A 20,534-nucleotide genomic window follows, 5' to 3' on the forward strand; every position below is an offset into this window, starting at 1 on the left:
ACCAGGAGGGCCCTGTGCCAGCCATCAGGAAACCCCAGGCTTGGTGGCTGATCTCGCCTACTTTGCTCCCCTTGGGACCTGTCCCCTTCTCCCTCCTTGAGCTGCCAGGGGTTATGGGAGATCCTGGCCGACAATGCCTTCCAGTTCCACTTCCTTTTTATTTATTTACTTATGACTTTATCAGGTCCTAGTTGGGGCGGGCAGGCTTCTCTCTAGTTGTGGCGTGAGGGCTCAGTCGTTGTGGCACACGGGATTAATTAATTGCCGCTTGGCATGTGGAATCTTAGTTCCCCGACCAGGGATCGAACCCGAGTCCCCTGCATTGGAAGGCGGATTCTTAACACTGGACCACCAGGGAGGTCCCCAGCTCCCCTTCCATAACCCTCTAGATTCTGGAAGCATTCACGCTCTGCCCAGTGGGGAGGGGTAAGGAATTCTGAACCATCACGGGGGAACCCATGCTACAGAAGAAGGAAGGCGCTCCTGAGCTGGCCTCGTGGGGCAGGGCCCATGGGGGAGGCAGCCTAGGGCCAGAGAGAAAGAGCATCATCCCAGATGGGGGCCCAGATTGGGGGACGGGGGTGCCCAGGCCTGCGCTCAGCCCGCTCAGGCCACAGCCACTAATCAATTAATCGAATTGGGCTGTAGCTGGAGAGTGGGAGAGGCCCGTGAGGGAAGGTCAGTGTGAAGTGGGCTCCCGTCCTGTGAGCTGGGCTGAGCTTAGAACGCAGAGGCTTTCTGCTCCCCACCCCCATGCCCACACCCCACTGCGCTCTCAGGTCTGGATCAATGTTTCAGGGCAGGGGTCTTAATCTGGGACCCAGGGATGGCTGGAAATTCTAAGGAAAGAGCACGCCTGTGTTTTTTTCTGAAGGAAAGGTGCACAGTTAGCCCCCCAAAGATTTCCAGCAGCGTTCCTTTATCCAGGTGTGTCCGCCGCGCCCCCAACTCCCTGCACAGCGCAGGTGGCTGAGAACTGCCTGAAGGAACATTTCCAGTTCCAGCTCTCCCCAGGATCCCACCCTTCGGGGCCAGCCCTTGTTCCCTCTGCTTGTGCGTCCTGCCCCTGACCATGTTTCTCCTCCTTCCCTCGCCTCCCTCCCCCAGGATGACCCCGTCACCAACCTGAACAATGCCTTCGAAGTGGCTGAGAAATACCTCGACATCCCCAAGATGCTAGATGCAGAGGGTAAGTACATCCCTCTTGCTCTGTCAGCACGCTGCTTTACGGGCATGTCTTGGGGTGACCTCGGAGCTGGCGGAGCCAGCCGGAACACCTGAGCAAATCTGCTTGAACCGGGAATAATGGTGTCGTCACCCAGGGCGCCCAGGCGGGAGCAGCCTGGGTTGGAGTTGGTGGGGAAGGGGTCTTTGAAGGGACCAGCTCTTAGGGCCGCCCCTGGGGCCTGGGCCCCGGCACCCCCACCATAGCCCTTCCTGACTGGTCCCGCCCCTCGGTCACTGGGAGGGTCGGCTTCTGTGAATAACCAAGGCCTCCACCTTCCTGCCTGCCACAGGCTGGAGATCTGGAGCCCACAGAGTGGAATGCTGTTTTCCTTTTCCGGCTTTGCTCCGTTTCCCAGCCACGCACCACCCCGGCCAGGACCCCCGCCTCTGGCCTCTGGCGGCCCCTGGGGCTGACCGTCTACCAGCCCCTTGAGGCCGTTCTCAGAGAGAGGAAGTGGCCTCGTCTTAATCCCATTTCCCACAGCCTTGGCCTTTCCGGTGACCATGGGGGATACAGGGGCCAAGGGGCTGGCCAAGCCCACTGGAGTCGCCCAGGGTCGTGGAATCGGCTCCGAGGGTCCTTCTCCCAGGACTCCTGCTGTGGCCTGGGGAGCCCGTGCGTCTCCGTGAGCGCCCGTCCCCACCCCCGCTGGGGCAGTTTAACCCTTGTCGTTCACTTACAGACATCGTGAATACGGCCCGGCCCGACGAGAAGGCCATAATGACCTATGTGTCCAGCTTCTACCATGCCTTTTCGGGAGCGCAGAAGGTACCGGGCAGGGCCAGGCAGGCCCACCTCGCCGCCACCGCCCAATGCCGCTGCTGCCTCTCTCCTCCCGCACTCACCTCATTTCTCTTGCAGACGGCAGTGGCCACTCTCCGACTGGAAGCCATCCCCCCGGCTCCTTGGCGTCACTGCCCGTTTAGCCTCTCCCTGCTCGTAGTATCTCTCGAGTGCCTCAGAGCTCACCCCCCTCCTTCAGTGCAGTACATACAGTCAGTGACCGAGTCAGGCAGGGCCCCTGCCCTCATGGAGCTTACAGCCTAGTGGGCAAGACAGACAACGAGCAGGTCCACAGAGAAAGTAACATACGTGAGAGGAGTAGGAGAGTGCACAGACGGCATGGTGGGAGGCACTGGGATCCTCACTGGCGAGGAGAGGGCGATGAGCAGGAGCTGCGGAGTGTTCCAGATAGACGGGGAGCAAGTGCAAAGGTCCTGAGGCATCAATGGCAGGGCCAAGGAATGGCTGGGGAGCAGAGGAAGATGAGGTTGGAGAAGGTGGCAGAGACCTTCTGGGGAGACATTGTAGTCCTGGAGTTTGGGTTTCATTCTGAGACCCCAGGGAGATGATTAGGGGTTTGTGCTCAGGTGGTAGGTGGTCACACAGGACATGGATCCTGCGTATGTTTTCAGAAAGATCAAATAATGCAAGCAAGATCCCCCCAGCCCCAACCAAGGCTTCCGCTGTGTCCCAAACCCGGATCTGGTTAGGAAAGGAATCTGTCCCTTTCGGATGTCGCCCCTTCCCCTCTGCAAAACTTCGGCAAGACGCGCCCACGCAGGCTGGAGCCGGGGTCTGGCTTCCAGTCCAGAGCCAGCGCTATCCTTCCCGCATGAGCCTCGGGCCCGGCCTCAGCCGCCCTTCCTGCATCTTTCACTCTCTCCTGCCTCTCTCTCTCTCTCTCTCTCTGCGCAGATATTGTAGGCACTCTGAGGCCAGATGAGAAAGCCATCATGACTTACGTGTCCTGCTTCTACCACGCTTTCTCAGGGGCTCAAAAGGTGAGCTGGGGGCGGGAGTACCTTCACTGCTGTGGCCGGAGACTCACCCTTGCCAACCCCCCCCCCACCACCACCATCCCACCATCCCAGTGTCCGGGCTGAGGACTGACCCAGCCTGGAAGGTTCTTGTGACGCTGAGCCTCCATGGCCATCACCCAGCCGGCACTGGTCCAGGGCTGAGACGCCACAGACAGTCCCACGAGTCCCTCCATGGATACAGCCCACCCTGTGAAGTGGCGGCTGGTCCCGGTTTTCTCTAGACAAGGCAGTCGAGTCCCAGTATCACCTCAGACAGCGGGGCGCAGCTGGGGCCTGTGCACCTGCTCTCAGCTGTCCCCCTCTTTCCCTGATCCATGCCCGGCCGCCCGCCTGCCGCAGCGGCCATGTCCCCACTGGGAATGCTGGCTCTCCTGCCCTGCTCTGCGGCTCCTTCCCCCAGCAAACGCCCCAGGCCCGGCCCGTCTCTGATTCCAGGGGCCCAGGTCACAGGGCCCCTGCCCCCAACAGCCCCACCACTGCAAGCAGGGAGTCAGAGGGTCTGTTCCCTGGGGTTGCCCTCCCTGAGCCCAGCCGACCTCTCACTAGAGCTGCCCCTGCTGCCTGGAGGCCTGGACACCTCTGTCCCCTCCTCCTGCCTCCTGCATGCCTGGTTTTGGCCTGCAGTGTATTCCCAGCAATTTGATTCTGTGTCCCGGTTAGCAGTTGGGCAGAGAGAAGACCAAGAAATGAGCTATTTATCGAGCAGTAACTGCGTGCTTCCCAGGTGGTGCTAAGAACCGCCTGTCAGTGCAGGAGACATAAGAGACATGGGTTCAATCCCTGGGTCGAGAAGATGCCCTGGAGGAGGACACGGCAACCCACTCCAGTATTCCTGCCTAGAGAAACCCTGGCGGGCTACAGTCCGTGGGGTCACACAGAGTTGGACACAGCTGAAGCAATGTAGCCCTCCCGCAGCTGCATGCTAGGACCTCCAGACACTCCATGTGCACGGGCTGTCAGCGGCCCATGCCCACGCCAGGAGTGGGCGGGCCCCGGTATCCCCACTTACAAGAGGGGGACACAAGTCACGGGATGGGGACTTTGACTGCTGCCTGCCTCAGAGCCCCAGGTCCAGCAAGGCCTTCCTGCGGGCAGTCTGCCAGGGGTCCCTGCTCTGTCGCTGCTCAGCAGTGTGACCTCGGAGAAGGCCCTCACCTCCCTTCTCCCACATGTATAATGGGGAGCAGACCAGCACCCTCCTCAGGATCGTCTGAGGGTGAAATGAGCAGGCCAAGGGCTCAGGACAGTGTCTGGCCCCATGAGCGCCCTGCACACGGCCTGGCAGTGGGAGCAGCCTCCCCAGCACGTGGCTGGAGTATGTGTTTGATGTGTTCTCCTGGCGGTGGGGAGACTGGGGGTGCCTTTGGCACAGGCAGGGAGGTGGAGGGGACCCCTCACCCTAGAGGGAAAACGGGGTGGGGTGGGAGATTCCTGGCCACAAACCCCCACTGATAGCACGTTTGCTGTGGGCCTCCCTGCTCCACGGGCCCCTCGCCAGCCTCGCTGCGACCACACTGCCCTGAAGGGCGTGTCTTCTCTCTGCCCAAACTGCCCTCTGGTGCTTATAGCAGGACTCCAGGGTGGGGGACCAGAGGCCTGGAGGCATCTGTGGGAGGGGATGCCGGCCGGAAAGCCCAGGTCAGAGCATTTGGGAGGTTTTTTTTGGTGTTTTTTACCCCTAGGAGTTTGGGATCTTAGTTCCCAGAGTAGCGCCCCCTGCAGTGGAAGCAGGGAGTCCTAACCACTAGACACCAGGGAAGCCCCAACATCTGGGAGTTTTTGAGGGAGCTGGGCCTCTCTCGTTAGGGAGGAAATAAAGGCCAGCCTCTGGGGAGCTGCGGGTCACCAGGGACATGCAGCATACAGGCCTCTCTAGCTTCCCCCTGCCTGTTTACTTCTCAGGAGAGCCCCGTAATGCTTGTGTTATTGCCACCGTCTTTTCCCCAGAGGCTCCATCAGGCCTCTTAAAAGAGTGCTCTCTGGGTTTTGTTTCATTTCATGAATGCAGGGCAGCCCTAGTCCTCGCCCCACGTATGCCCGTCCTCTCCTGATGGTTTATTTCTACTCACAAAAGCATATGCTCTTTGTCCTTTGCTCGCTCATTCATTCATCAGCTCTGAGTCCCTCAGACATGCCAAGCCCCGAGCCGGGTGCCAGGAATTCAGCCTCGAAACAAAACACTCCTGCCCATCAGCCCACACCTTCGCGGGGCCTGCCTGGCAGGGTGGAGCTGAACTTGGGGGGCCGGTCTGGTCATCTCTCCAGGCTGGGGGTCAGGGATTTCCCTGCAGGCTGCGACCTGGGCTCTGCTTCCTGCGCTCACTCGGGGCTGAGTGTTCGCTGGCCAAGGCCTTCGCGAGCCTCCCCTCTGGGGCTCGTTGGCGAGTGTCCTGCAGCATGCAGCAGGTGTGCGTGTGTGTGTGTGTGTGTGCACACCAGCCGCAGCTGGCCCCCCACTCCCCTCCCCACCTGTGTGTGGAGGAGAGAGGCGGGCGTCAGCAGGGCTGGAGCCATCCCCAAGCCTCTCTGTTTTCCTTCCCCACCGCTCTGTAGACCCTCCTCACTATTTCTGTTCCTGTTCTGTTGCCGTTTTCAACTCTTCTTCTTGGAGGCTTTCTGTGCTTCCCAAAAGGTACCTGGTCTCTGTGTGCCATCCCTCACCCTCCTCCTCCTGTTCTTGCATTCCCCGCCCGCCCCCCCCTCCCCCCACAGCAGGACCCACCCTGTAGTTTGGGGCAGAGACTAGTCACTGTTGGCGCCGCGCCCCGCTCTCGGGAGCCCCGGCTCCCCTCCACCCTGTGGATCAGGACCTCTGCCCGCCCAGCCAGCGGCAGCCTTCTCTGGGGGGGATAGGAAAGGGGCCAGGTGTGCTCTGCCCATGCACCCACCACCAGCCTGCTCTGGGGGACACCGGCACCCCCTCCTCTGCCCACGCCCCAGGGCTCCCTGGTGCAGCCTCCCTTCCCAGCCAAGGGGCGGGTCCTTCCAGGCTCAGCTGCGTGGATGACCCTACTCAGCCTCACTCAGGCCTCCTCTCTGTGGGCCTCTGAGTCCATTTCCCCCACATTAGGGTACTTCAACACTTCCAGGGTCCAAGCGGAGAGAGCACACAGGCCCGGCTCCCCGAGCAGGGGCCTTAGCAGTCAGCTTCAAGGACCCCAGCAAGGCCTGTCAGGACTCAGCCATTCAGGGCACCCTCTTGCTGGCTCTGTGCTTCCTCTCCTCCCCACCTCGGGGCCTTCTGTGTGGGCCACGGACGTGCCAGCGTTCAGGGGACCTGCCTGTCAGGAGGGAGGGTCAGCAGCCCCCAGGCAGCCCTGACTGTGTGCGCTTCCCCCCCAACCCCGTCCCCCGACCCAGGCTGAGACCGCTGCCAACCGGATCTGCAAGGTGCTGGCCGTCAACCAGGAGAACGAGCACCTGATGGAAGATTATGAGAGGCTGGCCAGCGACGTGAGTGACCGCTCGCCCCCGCCCTCCCCCGGTGGCCCCGCCAGAGCTGAGGGGTCGGTCCCCTCTCATTACCCTTGGCCCGAGTCCATGTGACACCTGCGGAGCAGAGAGCAAGGACGGCAGCGAGGCCTTCTAGGGAGGCTCACAGGGCTACAGAGTGCAGTTTGACCACGCCAGTGCGCATGGTTTCACAGGACTGAGGGTCAGAGTGATGTGCCACCGAGCTTATTGGCTCCTGGCACCCCGAGCCTGGCTTCCTACAGAGATACCTAGGGACAGGGTTTTTCCCACTGCATTAGAATCAGCTGGGGAGCTTTTTATTTTATTTTTTAAAAATCTGTTGGGCACGCCACACAAAAAAAATATTAGTTCCCTGACCCAGGGATCAAACCCACACCCCCTAGAGTGGAAGCACAGAGTCTTAACCAGTGGATCACCAGGGAAGTCCCTTTATTTTAAAAAAAAATTTTAAAGGAGCTTTTTTAAAAGTTCCCACCCCTATGCAAAAATTCCTGTCCCCGTGTCCTGCACACAGAAGCCTGATTTGGTAGGATGGAGAGACACCCGAGATCCGATACAGCGACAGACAGGATGGCTGTCTGTCACGGCAGGTCCCCTGTGAGGAGGGAACTCCTGTTACCCTCTTGGCATCTATGCTGCGCAGGAGGAGCCGTTTGACTGCTCTTCTAGATCAGTGTTCCCCAGACTCTGAGATTTCACAGACCAGGAAAATTTGGGAAATATTTCCAGGCCACCTATAGCGGCCAACTTTTTCTTTTGCAAAGTTAAAGATACTTTAAACAAGAGAAATCTACCACCTGGTACCACCATCGCTGCCAACACCAAGGAAAGGTTAAGGGGCTGTGTCCAGAGTCCCAGCCTTGCCCAACAGAGGGCAGGCGGTGCCAGGCACCCAGAAGTGAACACCGTGGAGGCCTTGGGCCTTGGTTTTCTTATCCTGCCTGCGGCTGGCACATCTGCCTGCGTGGTGACTGATCTTACTCTCCTGGGATTGTTCTGGGATGTCCAGTTTGTTTGCTCGTTTGTACCCGGTCTTCACTCCATCAAAGACACGAGTGGCTCATAAAAGTACAGGTCACTTTCTTTTTTCAATTGTACTGTCTAGTTTCCTGTGCCCAGGCCCTGCGCCTGGCACCAACCACCTCAGATTGAGCCAGGCGTGTGGCCAGCCCTGCCTTGGGGCACTTACGGTTGGTGAACGGGATGCAGCAAGGTTCTCAAATACTGTTGCGTATGGCGACAGTGGATTTTTGTGCGGGCCTGATGGGGGCGGTGCGCCCACAGGGATGTCTGCATTGAGGCCATCCTGCTTAGAGGAGGGAGGAAGACCAAGAGCAAAGGCAGAAGCAGAAAGTAGCCAGAGAACAGCACTGTGATTCCAGCAGGAGTGATATTCCCAGAATCCCTGGCCATGGGATGCCCATGGGGAATCATGGAGAAGTCAGGCTGGACAGCAGGGGTGATCCCCCAAGATGGGATCCTCGAAGATCCAGGTCCCATGTGCCCATGAGCTGGAGGCAGCCTTGTCACCTGTCGGCGGGTCCCCTGCAAAGGTCACCCCGACTTTTCGTGGGCCCACAGCTCCTGGAGTGGATCCGGCGCACCATCCCCTGGCTGGAGGACCGCGTGCCGCAGAAAACCATCCAGGAGATGCAGCAGAAGCTGGAGGACTTCCGCGACTACCGGCGGGTCCACAAGCCGCCGAAGGTGCAGGAGAAGTGCCAGCTGGAGATCAACTTCAACACGCTGCAGACCAAGCTGCGCCTCAGCAACCGGCCTGCCTTCATGCCCTCCGAGGGCAAGATGGTGTCGGTGAGTGCCAGGGCCCAGGAGGCCTACGGAGCCACAGAAGCCCCGTGAGGGGTGGAGGGGCAGCTCCAGGCCACCCCCAGGCGTATTGTCTGGCCTGCACAGTCTTTCTGAACTAGAACGCACAGATCCGGGTGCAAGGCGCCGTGGGGCATACACTTGACACTTGACTGTTTCGTTTCCCCGCATCACTCCCAGGAGTTTTACTCTCATCCCAAGACCACACCATAGTTTGGAGTCATTTGAATTTGGACCTTCATTTGGCTGGGACTCCCAGACCTCCAAGTGCTTGAGATCCCTTTCCAGGAGAGGGTGATAATCACTGCACAGGCACCTTCTGATTCCCATAGCACCATGGGGGCATTCATTCATTCCGTGTCACTCATTCGTTTAGTCGGAAGGTGTAGACTGCACCTGCCTCGTGCGGGGCCCTGTGCAGGCGTGCAGGTACAGCAGAGCAGGGCGACGTGTGACCCCGCCCGTTTCTCTGCCTTCTGTGAGCATCCCTCTGGGAGGCACTGCCCCTCTGGGAGGCACTGCCCCGCTAGGTGCCCCAGCCCCCCATGTAGCCCCGCCCTCTCCTGCCCCCACAGGACATCAACAACGGCTGGCAGCACCTGGAGCAGGCCGAGAAGGGCTACGAGGAGTGGCTGCTGAACGAGATCCGCCGGCTGGAGCGGCTCGACCACCTGGCAGAGAAGTTCCGGCAGAAGGCCTCCATCCACGAGGCCTGGACCGATGGTACAGCCCTCCCTGCTCCCGCCCTCCTTTCCTGGCTCTCAGACACACGCACGTGCTCACACATACATGCAGACACTTGCACACACACAGCCCCTGCTGCCTGTGTAGGCTTTGTCTGTTTCTTAGGCTCCCTTTTTTGCTGCCTCGGAACACACGTGTCACAAATGACGCTTTGGGTGCATCCAGCCCTGGGCAGCAAGGAACAGCTTGGGGCCAGGTCTCCCCAGGCTGCTCTGGCCTGGAGATCACTCACAGGTGGGCCCCTTCCTGGGTCATCTGAGAATGCAGCCCTGGGTTGGCTGTTTAGGGACATGACCCCCAGGCCTGCCCGTCTGCCCTGAGGACAGCACCCCTCCAGGCCAGTGGGGCCAGGGGCAGGCTCGCCCTGCTCCGGCAGCCTGGGTTCACACAGCCTGCCTTCCGTCCCCCTCACCCTTTGAGACCGTGAACCTCACGCTGAAGAGCCTGTCCTGGCCAGCCTGGGGTCCGAAGCACGGTCCTTAGACCAGGCCACAGAGCCACCTCCTGGCCCTGCTGCCCGACTTGCAGGTGCCGCTCACTGACCAGCCTTCGGTGTGGCCCCCCACGGGAGCTCTTTCTCACCTCCGCCCCACCCCATGCCTCCCCCGGGGGGGCTTGCCTTCCACGGGATGCCTTCTCCCAGAAGGGCTGCAGTGACCCCAGTTTCTCGGCAGCTCCACAGCTGCCTGTTCTCTTGGCTCGGGCTGCGGGATTCCATCACGTCCTGGCCCTCAGCTGGGACCCACACCAGGCTGAGATCCCAGATCCCAAGGGCCTGAGAGCCTTCAGGAAACGGCCAGCGCTTGGGAACGCTGAGGGCCTTCCACGGGGCTCCCACCCTCCCACTCTGGCCGCCTCCTTCCCACTCTGCTTTGCCCTCCTGTGACCACTCTGCTGAACTGGTTTCATGCTTCCTTGCATTGCTCAGTGTGGTTCTTCCTCCCACCCTCCTGGTCCCCCACAAGATCCTCACTGAGCCCCCGGGGGCTCCTCCAGCCCCCCCCACCCGCCCAGCTATTTGGTGTGCATGCTTGCATACTCAGTTGCTTCAGTTGTTCCAACTCTTTGCAACCCCATGGGCTGTAGCCCACCAGGCTCCTCTGTCCATGGGATTCTCCAGGCAAGAATACTGGAGTGGGTTGTCACGCTCTCCTCCAGGGGATCTTCCCGACCCAGGTATCAAACCTGGGTCTTCTGCATTTCCCGCATTGACCACCAGGTTCTTTAATACTATCACCACCTGGGAAGCCCTTTGGCAGGCAGCCCCAACCCTGGCCAGTTGCTAAGACCCACCCAGAGGCGCCCACATGGAGCCGGCCCGCCTCTGCCGGCACGTGGACACGAGGCTCTGTGGGCTGTGCTGACTGGGGCCCGTGTCATCCATGTCCCTGGCTGCTGCCCAGCAAATGCCCTCCTCACAGGAGTTCCTGAGGATCCTGGCCCTCCTGTGCCAGGGGAGGGATGCGGAGCAGGGGGAGCTGGAAGGCCAGGCGAGGACCACGAAGTCCGTGCTGGGAGGCAGGTGCCTCCCTCTGCCTCGCAGAAGCCACGCTCGTGGGTTCTGCCCCTCAGACCTGAGGGGAGGGGCATTGGCGTGTAGTTCATTTGTTGGTTCTTCATTCACTCAGTCAACAAACATCTCTCGAGCCCCTTCGCTGTGGTCAGCAGTTTCCCAGGTGGGGAAAGGTTCCTGCCCAGGGAGCTCAGAGACCAGCCAGTTTTGCCATTTCTCTCGTCAGAGGTCCCTTGTCGTTTAAGTGGGTTTTAGAGCACCCGTGTCCCCCACTTGGACTGAACCATCTGCCATCATCCATGTCATCTCTCTCCGTCATCCTTCCTTGGTCTCTGAGGACCATCCCTGTGTGTTTGCCTCCTGGGGGCCTCTTGTCAGCCCTTCAGCCTCTCTCCTGGGGCTCCAAGAGGCCTGGAAGAGGGCCTCCTGAGGCCCAGGGGAGGAGGGGTGATGGGCCCTCAGAGCTGCTTCCCTGGAACCTGGCCGGCCTTCACCTGAAGGCGTTTAGAAGTGGGTCCAGGCTTCAGCCAGGGCCCAGCCGCTCCATTGGCCTCCACATGCCCTGGCCCCGCCTCCCCTCAGGCACTCTGGCATCCAGCCCTCCCCCTCGCGTCGGCCCGGAGCCACTGGGCAGGGCTGTCCATTCTCATTCCCGAGACCTGAAGCCTCTGTCCTCTGAACCACCAATTACGCACCACAGGGCAGACCGGCCCCGCTGTAGCCCTGGGATCGGGTGGAGCAGGCTCCCTACCTGTGTGTGCAGCGGGGGCAGAGGGCAGATTGAGCTGCCGCCACCCTGTAACCCCCTCACCATCCGCTGCAGCCTGCAGGAGTGTGTGAGCCTCCACGTGGAGGCTCCTCACAGGGTCTCAGATTGTCTGGGGAGAAAGCAAAAATGAGCCCCCCCCTCCCTCCCCCCCTCCCTCGGCCTGGCTGCCCCTTGGCCCGGGTCCCAGGCAGCCCTGGCTGTGGCCCCCTCCTCCCCCTTCTTCCCCCTGGCAGCTCCCTTGCGGCAGCTCTGCTGAGGCAGAGAAGTGGTAACCTGCTATTTCTGGTTCCCACCCTTGGGATAAAGCCGATCTGGAGAAGGGAATTGCAAGCTTGCCTTTGTGGTTGGGCCCACTGCCCCGGGGCTGGGGTGGCAGGGCCCCATGGAGTCAGGCTCCCAGGCCGCACCGCCCCCTGCCCGCTGGCTCGGGGCTCCATCCCTGGGACGGCTGCAGTGGGGTAGGCCTGGCTGGTGCCCACCCTTTTCGAGATCACCTCACTGGGGCTTTAGCCAAGGGGTGGCATTGGCCCCATTTTACAGAAGAAGAAGCAGGCCAGGAGAGACTGCCTGCTTGGCTGCACACAGCAGGCAGCTGTTAGGATTTTCTGGTGCCAGCTGAGGAGGGTTTGGTCTCTTGAGTGCGCACTCTGGGAATAGCCCAAGGTTGCTTTAGAGGTTAGGGGTCCTAGCATCTCCCCCTCAGTTCTTTGCGGTACTGAGTGTGCAGGGCTCCTCGCCTGAGCTTCTGTCCCAGGGTGTATAATTAGCCAGGCTCCGGGCCTAATAACAGTGTTCCTCCCTTCCTTCAAAGGGCCTGACATGGGTCCTGCCTCACTGCACACAGAAAGCCCTTAGGGTAGCATGGAACAGATGTGTGATAGGACTTCCTCCCTGAGGGGGCCTGGCGCCCAAGGGCCAGGGAGCAGGCATAGGGGTCAGGATCCCGGAAGAGCCCCAAGTCAGACTTCCCCTCCCCTCTGCACCCCGCCACCCCCCTGCACTGCTGAGGCCCAGTTAGGCCCTCTGCAGGTGGGTGTTGATGTTTCCAGCCTTGGTAGCACTGTCCAGATTCTTACATTCTGCCAATAAAGGACTTCCCAGGTGGCGTAGTGGTCAAGAACCCACCTGCCAACGCAGGAGACGTTGAGATGTGGGTTTGATCTTTGGGTTAGAAAGACCCCCCGGAGGAGGAAATGGCCACCCACTCTAGCGTTCTTGCCTGGAGAGCCCCATGGACAGAGGAGCCTGGTGTTCTGCAGCCCATAGGGTCATAAAGAATCGGACACGACTGAGCGACTTGGCATGCACCAATAAAAGACACTAAGTCTAGAACACAGAGCCTGAGTTGGGATATCTGACTCACACCCACCAACCCCACAGTGTCTCCCAGCCCCATCCAGGAGGTGTTATAGCTGGGCTTAGAAATACCTTCGAAGGAGCAAGGGAAAAGGTTCCCGGGGTTTCCGGCTTTCATGGCAGCCTCCTCGCCAAGGCAGGGCATGGGGTCTGTACCCCACTCCCCTCCCTCTGGTTGGACACCCCCTCTGGACACCCGCGACGCTGTTGACCAAGCACCCCTGCCCTCCGCCCCACCTCAGGGAAGGAGGCCATGCTGAAGCACCGGGATTATGAGACGGCCACCCTGTCGGACATCAAGGCCCTCATCCGCAAGCACGAAGCCTTCGAGAGCGACCTGGCCGCCCACCAGGACCGGGTGGAGCAGATTGCTGCCATCGCCCAGGAGCTCAAGTATGTGTGGGCTCATGGTCCCCCGTCACCTGCTTCCCTGCCAGCACCTGGCCCGGGGCAGTGGTGGGGCAGTGGTGGAGGGGTTCCCCTGGTCCTTTCCACCCTCACCCCTTCCTTTCCCATGCCAGGAAGGAGCCTTACGGGGTGATGCCTTTTGTCCGCCTGTCTTAACTCCAGATGAGACCCATAGTGGGATCTACGTTCCCCAGTAGAAGGGAGGTCTCTGGCCCCCTGAGGTGGTGGGCGGCCTAGCCTCCACGGCCCCCACCCATGGCTCCCCAAGGGGAGTTGGGCTGCACAGAGAGCCCATTGTTCGGCCCGGCCTCTTCCCTCTGCTGCTCAGAATACACTTATTGTAAGAGCTTCCAGGCAGCCGGTTCTCTGCCCTCCCCGCCCCATCCCAGTCAGATAAACTCGTGCACACAATTAGTACACTGAGTCTCCAGCACAGTGAAAGGGAGCCTTATTCCCCCAGCGGAGCGGCCAGCAGCAGGCAAGGCCCAGGGAGCGGGAGGCCCCAGCCATTACTTCATGGAAAATCCACAGGCCCTGGAGGGGCGGCAGGGCTCCCAAAATAGCCGTCTGCTCAAAAATAGGATCCTTGGCTGGAGTTGGCCTTTCAACAGACACCTCCCACCCTGTCACAGTCGTCCCCGAAGTTCTGCCTGTTCCTCCAAGGCGGGGGCCCAGCGGCGAGGCCTGGAGGAGCCCCACGCCGGGCAGGGCTGTCTCCCTGACTCACTCCCTCCGCACTGCCCAGCTGCTCTGGGGCTCCCCGTGTGCTTGCCCAGGGGCAGAAGTACTAGCAGGCACAGTCCTGGGTACACACGCCCTCACAGGGCACTGTTGGAGGCCCTGCAGCTCCTCTAGGATCAAGCTCCCTGTACCTGGCACGTCCAGGCCGAGGAGAGTGAGGTCACAGATACAGATGCCCACCATCTGCAGGGGTTGTGAGGATGGGACAGGCGAGCCCCTGGACGCTGGTTGGCAACAGACTTGCAGTCAGCGCTAGGCCAGCCCACTGCTCGGGCACTGGGAATGGCCATGTGAAACCCATCGCCCTGAGCCAGGGAGCTGATGGTCCCCCAGGCAACTCTCTGGACAGTTGCCCTGGAGGAAGGGGGGAGGGTTGTATGGGGTGCCGCCCATTCCCCCGCAGATGAGTCAGAGGCCAAGGGCAGCCTGGGCTGAGCCTGGATGGGCAGCCCGGCTGGTCATCGATTGATGATAATGACGAAAGCTCAGAGCACTCAGGGCCTTCCATGTGCCAGCTCGTCAGTCCCATTGATCCTCTGTTACAGAGCTGGGACTGAGGCACCCAGAGGCCAAGGGGCCTGCCCCGGGTCACACAGCTAGGGAGTGAGTGAGATGCGAGTGGAACCCAGGCCGGCCCGGCCCCTGCGTGGAACACTGCCTGGCTGCTCCTCCAGCTCTTGCCTGCTCCCCTGGCCCCTGTATCCTGCCTGACCGTCTGGTCACCCTAGACCTGTGCACCGACTAGGAGCCTACTGCTGGGAGTGCCCAAGTGTAACCCCAGGAGGCAGGAGGCCTGGGGCTGATGCTCAGGAGTGCGGTCGGGGGGCAAGAGCTATGGTATCAGCTCAGTGTTCCCAACCTCAGTCAAGGCAACAGTAATACCCATTCCCTGATCAGCTTGTTTTTTGTTTTTTTTCCTTGAATATATTGTTAGTTGCTTAGCATGAGATTGCAGGCTAGTCACACACTTTTTTCCTAATACCCATAAAAACATATCCTTTAGTAACTTCCTGCTCTTACCCACTGGGCGCCAAGGACTGCTCTCAGCACTTCACATGTGTTAAGTAACTTGGTGTCCTCACAACCCCACCCCCATCTCACAGATGAGAAAACCGAGGGATCCAGAGGGAATTCACTTGCCCAGGGTCACACAGGTTCAAAATCAGGAGCTGGAATTCACGCCTAGGGAACTTGGCTCCAGAGCCTTGTCCTCTAACCAGCATGCTCTGCTAGACTTTCTTTAAATGGAAAAAGCAAGTCCAGGGGACTTCCCTGGGGGTCTACTGGTCAGGACTCTGTGCTTCCACTGCCGCGGGTTTGGGTTTGACTGCTGGTCGGGGAACTCAGATCCCACAAGCCACATGGCACAGCCCAAAAAACAATCCAGATAAGGCATGGTTGAGGGTCACAGTCTGGGAGCCCTGCGTCAGCAGCTCTTGACAGGAAGCTCTGTTGTCCTCTCCCCGCCAACCCCCTCGCCAGTTCCTCCTGCCTCAGCCCAGAGAGGTGGTGTCCCCCAGCACCAGGGCCTGGGACACGTGTGGGCGGGCGGGTCCGGCAATCCCTGCCCGCACTGGGTCTCACCACCCCTCTGCCCGGTCCACAGTGAGCTGGATTACTACGACTCCCACAACGTCAACACGCGCTGCCAGAAGATCTGTGACCAGTGGGACGCCCTTGGCTCTCTGACCCACAGTCGCAGGGAAGCCCTGGAGGTGAGCGGTGGCGGGGGTGGGGGTGGGTGCCCTCAGAGCTTCCCAGACCCCGGCCCACCATGCACGGCCCCTGCTGGCCCACTGACCTCCCTCCTCTGTCCTTGTCGCACCAGAAAACAGAGAAGCAGCTGGAGACCATTGACCAGCTGCACCTGGAGTACGCCAAGCGGGCGGCCCCCTTCAACAACTGGATGGAGAGCGCCATGGAGGACCTCCAGGACATGTTCATCGTCCACACCATCGAGGAAATCGAGGTCCGCCCCTGCCCGCCACCATTTTCAGGGCTCGTGGGCCCTCTGGGGGCTGGGCTGCCCCCTCACCCCTTCTCTTCACGTCCCCCAGGGTCTGATCTCAGCCCACGACCAGTTCAAGTCGACGCTGCCAGATGCTGACAGGGAGCGGGAGGCCATCCTGGCCATCCACAAGGAAGCCCAGCGGATCGCCGAGAGCAACCACATCAAGCTCTCAGGCAGCAACCCCTACACCACCGTCACTCCCCAGATCATCAACTCCAAGTGGGAGAAGGTAGGTGGCACCCAACCACCGACCTGCTGGCATGCCAAGAAGGGGCTGCCAGGTGAAGGGCTGACCCCTGACTGCCCCTGCCCACGTGCCCCACCCCCCCACCTCCCCCAGGTGCAGCAGCTGGTGCCCAAGCGGGACCACGCCCTCCTGGAGGAGCAGAGCAAACAGCAGTCCAACGAGCACCTCCGCCGCCAGTTCGCCAGCCAGGCCAATATTGTGGGGCCCTGGATCCAGACGAAGATGGAGGTGAGGGCCAGTCATCCCAGCCCTGCCACCCTCGCCCCCCCGCCACACCCCAAGAATGTCTTGGCAAAATTGAGCAAGAGCCCCCGCTGAATGGGAGGCTGCCCATCCCTGGCAGGAGGTCCGCAGTGCTCTGTGGGGCCAGTGGACTCGGGGGCCTCGTGGGATCGGGAAGGTTATATCGATGGAAATGGCAGTGCCATCCAGCGCAAGACTGTGCTAGGGGTCAGGGAGAGGCGGTCTCAAGTCGACTCTGCCCTCAGCTGCTGCTCTGGAGTCAGGCACACGTAACCTCTGTTCCTCAGTGTTGTCATCCCTGAAAGGGGACGGAGACTGTTACTTCATTTCCTCAGTGAACAGTTGGGCACTGCCCTGCGCCAGCCCCCTCGTGAGCACCGTGGTGTCGCTGTGACCAAGGTGGTCCAAGCTCAGACCCTCACGAGCATGCGCATTCCGCCCTGGTGATCCAGCCCCGGGGAGGCTTGTAACCATGCCCCTCAATGCCCTTCGGGCTACTGGTGACCAAGCGGCATCACTGAAACTCACGACCAGTCTGAGAGGTCTGGGCAGGCAGCCCAGGGCATAGTACCAGCCGCCGTGGCGGGGCGAGGCGTGGGGGCGCTCAGGAGCCCGGGTTCTGAAGCGGGCCAGGCCTGGGTTCCCAGCCCGGCTCTGCCTTGTACTGTGATAAGCTGCCCTCTCCCGGCCTCAGTTTCCAGCTCTGCAGAAGGGGCTTGTCCCAGGCTTGGGCTTCATAGGGAGGGAGCGGTGGGGGTGGACCTGTGAAGCGCTAGGGCAGAAACTGATCACTGCTGCTGCGCTGGAGGGCGGGGCTGGGGGGACAGTCAGTGAGTGGCAGGCCTTCTGGGAGAGGACCCCCAGGCTGGAGGCGACCTCTCCGCCACCACCACCACCACCAATTCGCGGTGTGGTGGCCAGTGACAGGCCTCCTCCCGGTGGCTGGTGGTGGCCGAGGGCCCGCCAGCCCCAGCCCAGCGCCACCCTCCCCTGTGCAGGAGATCGGGCGCATCTCCATCGAGATGAACGGGACGCTGGAGGACCAGCTGAGCCACCTGAAGCAGTATGAGCGCAGCATTGTGGACTACAAGCCCAACCTGGACCTGCTCGAGCAGCAGCACCAGCTCATCCAGGAGGCCCTCATCTTCGACAACAAGCACACCAACTATACCATGGAGGTGCGCCCTGCTCGTCCTGCCAGCCCGAGCCAGGCTGCCGCCTTCTTCCGAGTGGTTTTTGCCCTGTAGAAGAGCCGGCTCCCGCTTCCTCTCTCTCCTCTTTCACTCTGACCGCAGAGACTGGATCTCATGTTCATATTTTTTGAAAAGTTGACTTCCTTACCAGTACTCTCCCATCACCACGATAACACGCATTTCAGGACAAGCTCCTGAAGAGCCGGGAGGGCAGCAGCACCTGCCCCCTAATATGGCCTCAGCCATTTGATCCTTTGGTCCTTGCTTGAGGGCGTGGGTCCAGCCAATGTGTGCAGAAGTCCCAGCATCAGGGCTGGTTGCTGTCAGACTGGCAGCTTGAAATGATCCCCAGTGATAGGCCCTGAGACCATGCAAATCCGAGGGTGCCACTAAATAAAAGGAATGGAGAGGGGTTTCCCCAGAAAGCTAGATAAGCGTTGCCTGGAACATCTCTGCAGGGTTCCCACGAGGATCCTGGCATGGGTGTCAGGCCCCAGTCCTCTGCTGCCTCGTGACCGGGACGTACACCAGCGGGATGTGAACCAGGGCCCTGGTGGGTGGGCAGAGGCAGGCGTGAGGCTGTGTCCCTGTGTGCACGGGAGCGCACGGGAGTGCGTGGGGCTGGGTTGGCACTGAGAGAGGGTTAGGAGAAGCCCAAGTCTGACCCCCCTGAGCTGCAGCTACTGTGGGACCACTGGCCCAGCCGCACTCACGCCCTGGTTCCTCCCCAGCACATCCGGGTGGGCTGGGAGCAGCTGCTCACCACCATCGCCCGCACCATCAACGAGGTCGAGAACCAGATCCTCACCCGCGACGCCAAGGGCATCAGCCAGGAGCAGATGCAGGAGTTCCGGGCGTCCTTCAACCACTTCGACAAGGTGAGCGGCTCCCTCAGCCCCCGTCTTCCCTCCCTCCCTCCTGTCACCTCCCACCCCGCCCCCTCTGTCTTCACATCTGTCTGTCTGTTCACATCATGGTCCCTGAATATCAGAGGCCACTCACGGGCTGATGGGGACCCAGCTTCCCTCAGGAGGAGAAAGGGGAACCCCTGGCTCTGTCCCTGGGGCTATGCCTCCTCACCCACCTGCCAGGGCAACCCTAAACGGACAAGTGCAGCACCCCGGGGATCCGAGACAGACAGACACACAGACAAGTGCCAGCACCCCCAGGGATCCAAGACACACACACTCACTGTTCTTAAAAGTCAGACGTGGTCTGGTAGCCCTGTTAAAGGGGCCCCGCGCGCCAGTTCACCCCAGGCCCTCCCTGCTGGGCCTGAGGTGTCATCCGCCTGCCCTCCGTGGGAAGGATGTACTCCAGGGGTTAGCAGGGCCCTGCATTCCACACAGGAGGGGCAGTCCCCTCTCTCCCACCCCAGATCCTAGAGGCCAGGACAGCTCCCCCGTTCCCTCCCAGGAGTCCTGGGTCTTGAGTCCTGTACCTCTCAGCCCCTGCCCCTGCCCTGGCCCAGAGGAGGCGGGGTGAGGCCTCTGACCACCCTCCAGGTGCCCACCCCGGCCGTCACCTTGTCCTCGTCACCTCTAACTCTGTGTTTCCCTTCCCCCCGTGTGTCCCCCTCCCCTGCCCTCTGCATGTGACCCTGGCCCCCGGCCCCGCCTCTGCCGGCCTGGTCTCCACACCGCCCACCCCTCGTGCACACCTGCCTCCGGATGCCGCCGGCAGGACCATGGCGGGGCGCTGGGGCCGGAGGAGTTCAAGGCCTGCCTCATCAGCCTGGGCTACGACGTGGAGAACGACCGGCAGGTACGCGCCCCCGGGGCCCCAGCGGACCGTGGCATTAACTGCTCTTCTCTCTCTCTCTCCTTCTCTCTGTCTCCCTTCCCTCGGCCACCCCACCCCTCGCCATTGTGTACCATCTCACCGGCTCTCTTGCCTCCTCCTCCCTGCCCTGTGTCTCTCCGGACGCCTGCCCCCTTACCTGGTCTCTCGGGGCCACCTCTGTCTGCCCTGCTCCCGCCACTGTCCTGTCTCCCCGCTGTGCGCACGGGGCGGCCCCTCTTGCCTACTCTGGGCCCGGCCTCCTCTGCTGTCCCTGGGTCCTGGAGCAGAAGCAGACAGGCAGCATGGACTCCGATGACTTCAGGGCTCTGCTTATCTCCACAGGATACAGCCTGGTATGCCGCCTCTGCCTGCCCTGCTGCTCGGCCTTTCCCCTCCCGCCCCCCTCTCACCCTCCTCACCGCCTCCAGAGTCTCCGTGTCCTCGGGGACCCTCCTCCACCAGAGCAGCGCAGCCTGGCCTTCCTCCTCCTCCTCCTCCGCTGCCTCTGCTGGGCGGGGTCCCTCCGACGACGCCCCCGCCCCCCAGAGCCTCCCACCTCCTGCCCTGGAAGTCTCCGGAGAGAGGAGGCCAGGCCTCCCACGCTCCCCGCTTCTCTTTCTCTGTCTTTCTCTCTTTTCTTCCTCGCCCTCCAGAGCTAACTTGTAAGCCAGGGCTGAGGAGCAGTAGGCCTGTTTGATCCTCACCCCAACTCCCCACTTCCCAGGATCATGGGAGGGGCGGAGCGGAGGGCGCATGGGGCGGCGGGTGCCAGGGGAGTCGGGACCCTCAGAGGCCCGCCGACGCCACCGGTCCCGTGTGCTGGGGCTAGGCCCTGCTCTCCTGGCCCCATGTTCCAGCCACTGGGCCAGGCCCGGCCTGCCCTGCGCTGCTCAAGGGCCACCTGTCCCCCGCCCACCCCCCCTCGCAGGGCGATGCCGAGTTCAACCGCATCATGAGCGTGGTGGACCCCAACCACAGCGGCCTCGTGACCTTCCAAGCCTTCATCGACTTCATGTCGAGGGAGACCACTGACACAGACACGGCCGACCAGGTCATCGCGTCCTTCAAGGTCCTGGCCGGGGACAAGGTGAGCCAGACACCCGGCAGACGGGCACTCAGGGGCCACGTGGGCCAGCGTACGTGCCAGGGGCGGGTGGGGGGTGACCCAGATTCCT

At 61.4% G+C, this 20,534-nt stretch overlaps 1 protein-coding gene across 5 annotated transcripts in view; it reads left to right on the forward strand.

Annotated features, from left to right (window-relative positions):
• Positions 1-20,534, forward strand: part of ACTN4 (actinin alpha 4) — a 74,182-nt gene that overhangs the window by 52,298 nt on the left and 1,350 nt on the right. Inside the window, exons 7-21 of one of the 5 annotated variants that reach the window (XM_025269076.2) lie at positions 1,108-1,189; positions 2,927-3,012; positions 6,412-6,504; positions 8,107-8,337; positions 8,928-9,075; positions 12,977-13,127; positions 15,490-15,598; positions 15,712-15,852; positions 15,941-16,123; positions 16,235-16,369; positions 17,383-17,562; positions 18,309-18,455; positions 19,261-19,341; positions 19,647-19,712; positions 20,288-20,446. In XM_025269076.2, coding sequence (XP_025124861.1) covers positions 1,108-1,189; positions 2,927-3,012; positions 6,412-6,504; positions 8,107-8,337; positions 8,928-9,075; positions 12,977-13,127; positions 15,490-15,598; positions 15,712-15,852; positions 15,941-16,123; positions 16,235-16,369; positions 17,383-17,562; positions 18,309-18,455; positions 19,261-19,341; positions 19,647-19,712; positions 20,288-20,446 — 1,992 coding nt within the window. Of the gene's footprint in view, positions 1-1,107; positions 1,190-1,910; positions 1,997-2,926; positions 3,013-6,411; positions 6,505-8,106; positions 8,338-8,927; positions 9,076-12,976; positions 13,128-15,489; positions 15,599-15,711; positions 15,853-15,940; positions 16,124-16,234; positions 16,370-17,382; positions 17,563-18,308; positions 18,456-19,260; positions 19,342-19,646; positions 19,713-20,287; positions 20,447-20,534 lie in introns of all 5 variants that reach the window. The other 4 variants (XM_006068695.3, XM_006068698.3, XM_006068697.3 and 1 more) reach the window with 4 other exon arrangements.

Source organism: Bubalus bubalis, chromosome 18, assembly GCF_019923935.1.
Source record: "Bubalus bubalis isolate 160015118507 breed Murrah chromosome 18, NDDB_SH_1, whole genome shotgun sequence".
Taxonomy (NCBI): Eukaryota; Metazoa; Chordata; class Mammalia; order Artiodactyla; family Bovidae; genus Bubalus; species Bubalus bubalis.